This window comes from Trachymyrmex septentrionalis, unplaced genomic scaffold (assembly GCF_001594115.1).
Source record: "Trachymyrmex septentrionalis isolate Tsep2-gDNA-1 unplaced genomic scaffold, Tsep1.0 scaffold2, whole genome shotgun sequence".
In the NCBI taxonomy this organism is placed as follows: Eukaryota; Metazoa; Arthropoda; class Insecta; order Hymenoptera; family Formicidae; genus Trachymyrmex; species Trachymyrmex septentrionalis.
Window position 1 is genome coordinate 2,151,377 of NW_017305179.1, and position 10,219 is coordinate 2,161,595.

At 30.2% G+C, this 10,219-nt stretch overlaps 2 protein-coding genes across 2 annotated transcripts in view; one reads left to right on the plus strand and one right to left on the minus strand.

Moving 5' to 3' along the window:
* LOC108747533 (protein CutA homolog) overlaps positions 1-1,650 on the plus strand; it is a 3,731-nt gene extending 2,081 nt beyond the window's left edge. Inside the window, exons 3-6 of the mRNA XM_018485094.1 lie at positions 510-555; positions 648-697; positions 768-810; positions 999-1,650. Coding sequence (XP_018340596.1) covers positions 510-555; positions 648-697; positions 768-810; positions 999-1,070 — 211 coding nt within the window. The 3' untranslated portion in view covers positions 1,071-1,650. The remainder of the gene's footprint in view (positions 1-509; positions 556-647; positions 698-767; positions 811-998) is intronic.
* Positions 1,651-4,386: 2,736 nt separating this feature from the next.
* LOC108747544 (E3 ubiquitin-protein ligase UHRF1-like) lies at positions 4,387-9,380 on the minus strand. Its single transcript, XM_018485104.1, has 8 exons — positions 9,012-9,380; positions 7,588-8,177; positions 7,118-7,469; positions 6,870-7,046; positions 6,618-6,774; positions 5,561-5,762; positions 5,063-5,470; positions 4,387-4,966 (listed from the first exon to the last, which is right to left on the minus strand). Exons 1-8 carry the CDS (start codon positions 9,090-9,092, stop codon positions 4,747-4,749), a joined length of 2,187 nt encoding a protein of 728 aa, XP_018340606.1. The 5' UTR covers positions 9,093-9,380; the 3' UTR covers positions 4,387-4,746.
* Positions 9,381-10,219: the final 839 nt, after the last annotated feature.

The window sequence follows — 10,219 nt, forward strand, 5'->3', positions numbered from 1 at the left end:
ACATAAACATCTTTCTAATAAAATGTCAAATTGAGCATCAAATTATTAAATTGCTTATCAATTTAATTTTATATTACTATAGTAGTTTGATTGCGTTTATAAGTTTGGAAATCCAACTTGGCGCGTAGTTCAAATGATTATAAATACGGTATAAATCATTAAAGTCTGCATTCTTTGTTATTGCATCATAGATTGTACTAAAAGCTTCCATCTCGCTTATATATTTTTATTTTATCAATACTAAAATTAAATATATTAACATAAAATTATATAACTTAATTATTTCTTTCTGTATTGTATTATCCAATTTATATAATCATTTATATGTTTTACATTGCTTGTGTATTATGCACATGAAAAAGACTTGCACAAACTTTAACGTAAAAATTTTATTTAATCTTGAAATATCCTAGTTTAGACAGACTGAAAAATTGTTTCCCCAATAGTCTTAGGGAAAACTTTCAGTCTGTCAAAGACTTTTGATTAAAGAATAAGTATTGCCTTTACAGATACGAATGGGAAGGAAAGATACAAGAAGAATCTGAACTTTTGCTGGTAAGAAAGATTTATCAAACTTTGTATACATTCAGTATACATTATGCAAATATAAAATTATTATTGACCATCTGTCTACGCATAAACTATAGATGATAAAAACTAGGACGGAGAAAGTAGATGCTCTAACAAAATATGTCAAGTGAGTTAAAGACATGACTAATATGTCTATTTTAAAAATATGTCAATGTTTATAACTTGATCTTTTTCAGAGAAAATCATCCGTATACAATTTGTGAAGTAATCTCTTTGCCCGTAAGTTAATTTGCGTATCTTACTTTGTTAGAATAATTTCGTAATACTTTTATACACTCGAGGAGGAGAAATAAAAAATAGAGACAAAACAACAATAGTTTGATATAATGAATGATATAATTGGATGAATACAAGGCACATAAATTGTATGATTAAAGATACAAACTATTTAAACATTTATATTTTAGATACAAAATGGAAACAGCGATTACCTGAAGTGGATCAGCGAAGTGGTACCATCGCTTGATAAAAACGCTTAAAATAAGATATATGATATATATGTACTCATAACAATGACTTTGTTTACATGACATCCTTAATCGGGTTTAATAACATCTGTAGTTTATAAAACTGATCAATCATAGCTATTCCTGTGAAGAATGGAATGATTGTGATTGGCCAGTTTCATAATTGCGGATGTTATTAAACTTGATTAAAGATGTCATATAAAGGTAGTCAATAATTCATTAATAAGATTGAGATTGGTAAAAACTATTTACTTCCGATAATCGACTCCCGACTCATTATAAAACTCCGGTAAGAATAAAAAAGAAACTAATCATAACATGTAGTAAGATAATATATAGAATGTGACACTTCTATTAATTACACAAGCAGATATGAATTTTAACCCAGAAACGACAGTATATAATCCCGAAAGTTTTTGGCATGCAAAAACCAAATCCATCACAAAAATCAGTGCTCAAATTGCTCCATCATGTCAGATTTCCGAGATATTTTAAACTAAAAGTGCTAAAAAGACCTATTTTAGGCATTTTTAGATTAAAATTTCTCATAAACGAATTCGAATTCGACATGAAAAAATTTACAAAAATGACCTATAATTATATATAGATCAGCACAGTAAAATAAAAAAAAAAAGATATATTGCAGGAGAGTATGTTCACCAGCCTTAAGGCACCTCCAAATGATATGGCCAATGTATACGCCAACGTTGCACTATTCGCTAAATATTGATTATATTTATTGATTACATACTGTCGTTTCTGAGTAAAAAAAAGTTTTTTGAAGGCCTGTATTATTAGATATGCCAAGTGACATTGATCAGTCTGCAGTTTTACAATATATGCACATATAATATTGTGTACCTTCATTACTTATCATGTACTTATGTTATAAAAGTTTAATTTTTATATAATATTTTTCGAGTAAAATATACCAAACCTTTCTACATGATAACCTCTCTTAAGCCAATTCTATTTATCAGTAAAATCAATTCAAATTTGTTTGAATATATTTAGTACTTTTTTTGTATCATTATATATTTATGAATATATTTTGTATTAATTTGTATTGTTAAAGGTAATTTTGTATTAATTCCATCTTATTAATTTCTGATCTTAATCTTCTTTTTTTATTTTATTTTGAAGTGATCCTGCCAACTTGATAATCGCTTTTTTCGAAACATACATAGAGAGGAAGTGCACCCAGTATCGGACCTAAGGTTTTCTCAAAATTGGAAAGAATCGAAAATGAGAATCAGTAATGGCCTAGTTTACATCGTGCACTTGATACAGGTATTATAATTAATCATTTTAAAGCATGTTGTACCAACTTATTATTAGTATATTGGTCTGGGTCTAAGAAATTGGCTAATCACAATCGAATGTGAGGAGACAAATTGGCTATGATTAATCAATTTCTATAACTTAAAGTTTAAGTTTTACATCCTAAAATCTTATTGTAGATACCGCTTTAGTCCGAATCTACAATAAGATTTTTAAGCCTTAAGAAATGGACGAACAATTAATCACAATTAATTATTCTCCTTACATTCGACTGTAATCGGTCAATTTCTTACAGTTTCAGGCTTAAAACATCTATTGTAGATCCGGGGTTAACCTCTTTCGGCTTAAGGTCTTTTAAAGCAAAGTTGTGAACCGAGACTTATATTCCATAAAGACAAAAGATATTGACATCATTCGATATAGGACACTGTCCGATATTGGATGCACTTCCTCTAATACAAAATTATATAAATTACACTCAATCAAAGAAACAGCAGAAAAGTTGGACAAATTTATGAAACTTCAAATGCTCATAACTCAATAAATAATTATGATACAGAGGTGTTAAAAAACCGAAAATTAAGCTAGGTCTGTATTTTGAGAAACTTCTAATGCCGATTGAGTGGCATTAATAATTTTCCAATGGACCTGCAAAATCAAGTAGACCTCCTATTTCTGGAGTTGCATGGAGTAAAGCAATTGACACAGCTTAATGGGGGCAGCTAAAAAAACACGAAATTTCAAAATTTCCTCTTCAAAGTGCGCTTTTGCTCAATGGTTTGAGCTGATAATAGCGGCATTACAATTCACAATTCATCATTATTTCATATAAAAAACTTTTTTTTTTTTTCCCCAAATTGTCATAGCTTGGCGAAAAGTTGTAGCCGAAGAAATATCTTAAGCTCTGTCAACTCCTTTACTCCATGCAACTTTGGAAACAGGAGGTTCTACTTGTTATTTTTACATGTCTTCATCGGCCATTGGAAAATTATTGATGCCTCAATCAGCATTAGAAGTTTCTCAAAGTAGACTTCAAACTTTATTTTCGTTTTTTAAACACTGTATCATAATTACTTACCGAGTTACGAGCATTTGAAGTTTTGTAAATTTTTCTGCTGCATCGTTTTTTCTTTGATTGAGTGTATTAATCTACAAATTAACACATAAAAAGTACTAAATATTTAAATAGATTTATAGCTAAAATAATCCTATTAATTTAATATTATTTTATCCATTCAATGGCACTACGATCCAAATCGGAGTTAACGCCGAACGGCACTGGTGATTGAAGATGTCTTAATCACCAAATGGAGCCATTTTCGGCTCCTTAAAAAATCCGCGAAAAATCATGTGGGCGCAGGTGAAATTAACCTGGATAGATCTCGAGTATCAAATAGCAAGCTACTCGACGCCCTCAGCTTAACAGAATTACGTAACATAAAAGTCTTACAATACTGATGTAAATACTTGCTCTTATATAAAACATTTGACTAAATTATTTATTCGATTTTCATACAAATAAAAAATTTATGTCCTATAGCATTTAAAATCTTGATTTTAAATCAAGCTTAAAATTAATAACATTTTATCAATTGCTCTGTAAAAAGATACATTGTAGTTTTTGTAAATTACATGTTTTTTTGTAATTTATAAATTTTTATAATTTCTATATTTTTTTTTGTGATTTATCATAATCTAGGTATATTATAAATATATATATAAAAATATAATTTCCACACTGATAAAATTGTCAATTTTGTTCATCATAAAAATAGTATCAAAATTACGTTGAAAACAATAAGGAATATAAAAAAATATATTATAATAAATTCGGCTACGAATATATATTTAATTATTAATTTGTACAAAGTAATAAATAAATTTAAAATGTTTGAAGGTGGCTAACAAGTACAAAATATAAATAATGGAGAGCATACAGCCACAACAATATATGTTAACGCAAGTCATAATAATTAAATATGTAAGACAAAATTTAATATTTGAAATTTATCGCGCTTTTAATACAGCGCTAATTCCCATAGCCGAATTTATTATATTTTTTTTATATATATCAAGGAATTAAGATTCTCATTTTGTTTAGATAAAGAATATGAGACCGGCTCGCATAAAGGTGGTACATCAGTGTCTCGCGCCATGCTTAGCGCCGAGTACACTACCAGATAAATTGAGAATAATTTTAGAGTATAAATATTTAAAGTATGTAGACTCCAAAATTATTATAAACCAATTCAAGATCTAAATATATCACGACTTCGATATTTAGAATTCAAATAAATGAGATAACATTAAATTTGATTTAAAATAAGATGAAAGAAAATTTAACTCTATGATCCGAACAAATAACATAAAATGAGCAAGTTATATCAATAATTTAATGAAGACGATATTATCGTTCACCTTGGTAACCAGGATAAATTAATAATAATGCAGACGATAATATCTCATTGACCTTCATATCATAAGTATTACCTAGAGAGTATCGACATACAGGACAGAAATAAATCTCGGAAGCAAAACTCCGTTTTAAGCATTTTAAGCAAATGTTATGTTTACAAGGTGTTGTTACAGGATTGTAAAGTATCCCAAGACAGCAAGCGCATTTAAACCTGCAAAATATAAAATTTTATTGTATCAAGTGTCAGGTTGATTACTGTGAGAGATCACTTAAAAAAATATTTAATACTTTATATAAAGTATATTACCTCTCTGAAACACAATCCAAGAAGGCAGGCTTCCCATTGATCAACGTTGCTCTACATTCATCCCATAATTTAGCATTTACTTTATCATTTTCTATTAAATTTTTCAATTTATCCTCCAAATCGAAAACTAACTTAGACTTTTTAGATTTCTTAATAGGCACACTGCCTTCTTCATCATTGCCATTGATGGATCGTTTCTTAGCCGAGATTTTTTTCTTCGTGTTATTTTCTTGCTTCAGATATCCATCAGGATACAACATCTTTAGACCAAGAAATTCTATTCTCTTTTTTCCTTCTTTAGTCCACGGTGCGGGAGTAGGATCGTCTCTTCTTAATACATACTTCCATATGAGAAAACCGTTACTTGTGTCAGGATAATATTTCACTACTTTATATAAACCATCGTATCTGTGAGAGAATCAAAAATTGTTATAGAAGGATCGTTAACGAGTGATATATACTACAGATCTATAGGAGTAAATAATGCGTTCGATGTACCTGTTACCTTCCTTCGGTGCATATTTACTAAATTTCCCTAATTTATAATTGCGTACAACTCGAACTGGTTTCCCATTTCTCCAATTATTCCCAGCCGACGCACCAATCTTCTCATTTAAGGAAGCATTACAATTCTTAGCTAATGCCAAATTCATTCTTTGTAGTACCTGGTTTTTGCTTTGTGAATTGGTTCTTTTGTTACCTGCATATCCATAAAAAATATAAATATAAATACAAATATGCTTGCCTGTGTACGTGCATTGAATATATATAGACACATTTTATGATTGGATTATGATAAGTAATAATTCTTTTTAAAATAATGAGAATAGGGCTATGAGCCAAGTAAGGTTCTTGATGCTATATTATTAAAAAACAAACAGAAAGTTATTAAAACATATGTTTCGACTCCAATCGGGTCATTCTCAATGTTAAAACAATATAACGCAATTTAAAATTCAAACAGAATTAACTAATCATCGTAATTACTAGAACAAAAAACAGTATCATCTAAATTCATCGCTATGAATGTGAAATAAATTCTAAACAGAGATCGTTAACGTCAGATGACCGTGGTCAAGGTGCACTCTTTTTGTATTTTTTGTTTGACAATAAAAATAAAATAAAATAAAAAATAAATTCTAAATATATTATTAAATCACTTTGTAGTCGTCAATGGATGTCCTACAGTAGAATCAACAGAAATAGTCGAAAGCGTAGTACATTTTGTAATACAAAAATGACCAACAATTAAGCCAACTATAAAGTTTAATCTAAAAAATAGAGATCTAATGAAATTAATTAAAAAAAATATATATTATGTTACAAAATAAAAAGTTATATTAATTATTTAAAAAATCTAAATTTTAGAGAAACGGTTGTGAAAATAAAAAATATAAAATAAATGATATTTCATGAATTGGTTGCAATCCATCGCAAATTTTATTTAAAAAATAAAAACAAGATATTCGAAAACGGTATATTAAATTTGATTAGAAGAATTAACTTGATTAGAGAATTTGATTAGAGGAATTATTTTTAATTTGGTATAGAATACCTGACAAATCTCTACCACCCGAGCCGCTATATAAAAACTCATCACCGTTGTCATAGTCCTCCGCATATCCACCTGACAAAACAATAGAATATGCACAATCACTTTCTCGTCCATGGATGCCAGCTACGGGCGGTCTATGCACTCCCGCTTCCGAAACCTAAAGAGATCTCTTTTTCATATTCATTTGGAAGACAGATTTATCAAGATCAAGACACTACGTGGAAGAAACTACATAGCATTTCTTTTCTTTACCTGTATTCTAAACATCCAAGTAGTACCAACATCCACACCCGGAATTTCTCCACTATAATCAGAAGAAACAAGGCCGCAGACTTTTTGTCTCCCAACACACGCCATTCCACCACCCCACTTTCGCTCCTTTTCAGAGCAGATAAATTTCTTTTTTGTCTTTTTCAATTTGTCTCCTGCCTGTAATAAATAGAATAGTAACGGCACTGATAATAAAAAGTGTAGTAAATTATCAATAAAAGTATATATGCCTTGACAATTTCGTTTTCATCTATTTTGCATCCAGGGCAATACCAATCAGTTTCTTCTGGCAGTTTTAGAAGTGGTGGGTTCAGGCATTTCATATGAAACATATCATCGCACTCATCGCAAATCAAAAGTGTATCCTCTTCTTCTTTGCCTGCACAGATATTACAACCACACTTTCGACATTCTTCATCAGGATTGTCCTCGCACTCATCACAATTAGGAACTGTAGGTCTGCGTTTGCCGTTACTCATCATTAATCGTTCGTCTTCTGCAGTTCTCTCTGTTAATAATTTGGGTACTTCTATAACGTATATCTCTTCTTTGACTCTTTTTCGAATGCAAAGAGCAGTATCGCTGTGTTCGAAGAAAAAATTAATACAAATCAAAATTTTTTTGTGTAATTTTTGTACATTTTAAACTTTACATTTTATTATCTTATTTTATATGCTGATATGACAGAACGAAGACATACCTGTTGATATGCAATTGTCCAAACAACTCTTGTAATTTTCTTTTCGTTATTATATCAATTATAGTGAAGTCATACCACAGTCCAATTTTCTCAGCATTATCCAAATTATAATTAATCATGACTTTTTGACCAATGGATAATTCATCAAATAATATAGAACGTTGTGCACGCGGTCGTATATGTATTTCGGGTATATCGTCAGGACATAGTGTGTTATCAAACTCCCATGATATTTTATAGAACATTTGAGCTTCTTTTTTATAAATATTTTTTATAATAGCTTCATACCAGGCACCAGTCTTGTCATACATACAATCAACCGCATCACCAATTTTGTAATATAAACTCTCAGCTTTTTCTAAATTTGTTTCTAGTGCTCCCTTTTCTAATTCTTTTTCTTCGTCCACTTTTTCCTCTTTTGTATTTTCTTTGTTCTCAATATCATTTACTACTGTCTTTACCATAAGCAATATAGTATCATTAAATTTAATATTGTAATTAGCAAGATGATAGCCATTTTCTAATTGTTTTCCAGAAAAGAATAATCGTTGCAAGTCCTTTTTAACATTCAGCTGTTTTTCAACCTCACACTGAATAACAAAAAACATCCATATAAATATATATTGTCAAATATAATATTTATAATCGAATCTTCAATATTTCAGGGAATATATAAATATTTCGAAAGACGTTCAAATTGAAATTATAATTTATAACAACTTCAACAGAGTTACAAGATTAGACACAAAACAACCTGTGTATCTGATTCTGAAATCTGATCGGTTACAATATGTATTATAGTAAAAAAAAACATAAATAATACATAGTAAATATTGTTTAAGGCTATAATCACGCTACAGGTTGTCAGTTGTTTTATTTTCATCAATCACGTCTCAACTAATCTATACTTGCTGCATCATGATCGGCTAAAATAAAACCAGTAACTGACAACCTATAGCGTGATTACGACCTAATGTTCATTATTCTATTTAATGCTTTACAAGAAATGCTTAAAAATTTCTCCATTAACTTTGACAGACTTTCTAGTACAAAATAATAAATTAGTTGCTTTCAGCAGAGAAAACCGCTCTATTATATTACAAATTATTTATAATAGACAAATTATTTTACATGAATTATAATAAATAAACATATTAATCATAGATTAATCCCTTTTTTGCTCAGTGAACACTCAAGGAACGATTTTCTCTGCTGCTATTATTGTTTCAGATTTGTTGAAAAATATTTGGTAGCAATATTTTGCAGATGATATTGGAGGACCTAGTCTGTTGAAATCATCTACGAAATTCGAAATATTTTTCAACAGTCTGGGCACAATAGCTCTGACATAAATGATATTCATTGTTGTGCTTAATGTATATTATATTCTTACAATATATAGTAAATAAGGTGATAAACGATACCTTTAACTCTTCCACAGTGGTACATCTGGTAACTTTCAGCGATATCTTCTTCCCGTCTAAAGTTTTTAATTTAATAGACATATCAACGGAATGAAGATCGGATTCTGGACGAAGATTAGAGGTTAAGACGAACACAAGACCAGATTGAAACGTGAGAACACGTATCGAAGGTAAAAATGGGAAGAGAGAATGGAAAATATCACGTTTGCTTATGCACTTTACGAATGCTGCTCTATCTATTTTGCCGTTATCTCAATCAATTTTGATGTGACGAGCAGTCATTGGATGTCATCAGACTTTGGCGGGAACACAGAAGCGGGAACAGATGTATTGCTGTACAACTGATAGCGCGCTGGAGAGGGAGAAGTCGTTGGCAGGTGTTGGAAAGAATGGGAGAGGGGGAAGAATCATCCCCCCACCCCTCCCATTCGATTGTAATGGCATCGATGAGATACTGTTAAAGACAAACATCCTTACGGGAGAGTTCGCGTCCTTGTGAATATTGTAATTAAGAGTTAAAAAACTGATAATATTGTACTAACTTTATGATTTATTAGTTCAGTAAACATATTTATGCATTTAGAATTCAACTCGATTTTTCTTTAAATTTGTTTTTTCAGTGTTATCGTCAAAGTTTGATTATCAACAGAGATGATAACTGCAGGGAAAAAATTGTAACTTTGCAATATATAGGATATTATAGCTCTACAAGTATGCATATTTATTTATGGAACATTTATGTAATGAAAAATTATGAATTTAACAATGTATGATAATAGCAAATTTATATTAATTGTCGATAATGTCAGCATGTTCTTTAATTACTTCCGGTCCCTTTTTATACCGCCGAAAATTTGCCCAGGGTTGACGGTCTTTAATAGTATCTTGTTGGTGGTAATGGCCATTCTACAATAAGCCATTAGTCATAAAGTTGGAAATTGACGACTGTGATTGGTCAATTTCCAGTTCTAACTTTTGATTTATGATTAATGGCTATTAAAACGGGGAGCACAGCCTCTTGCATAACGCATAACACGTAATGCATAAGAAAATGTACCAATAAAAATGTATCGAAGTCCTTCGTTTTCTTCCTTTCCATAAAATAAAGAACTCTGATTAGTTGGTTTTCTTATGTGTTGTATGAAATTGACCAATCATAAGCATTGTTCCTTGGAGGAACGCAACGACTGTGATTGGTTAGTTTCATC

What these genes read in the sequence shown, in the direction of transcription:
- LOC108747544 (XM_018485104.1), bottom strand. Translation starts at nt 9,092, where the DNA reads ATGTCTATTAAATTAAAAACTTTAGACGGGAAGAAGATATCGCTGAAA. An exon ending in ATGAAAACGAAATTGTCAAG is followed by an intron (nt 7,047 to 7,117) that starts GCATATATACTT and finishes TATTTATTACAG; the next exon opens with GCAGGAGACAAATTGAAAAA. An exon ending in GGGTGGTAGAGATTTGTCAG is followed by an intron (nt 5,763 to 6,617) that starts GTATTCTATACC and finishes ATGGATATGCAG; the next exon opens with GTAACAAAAGAACCAATTCA.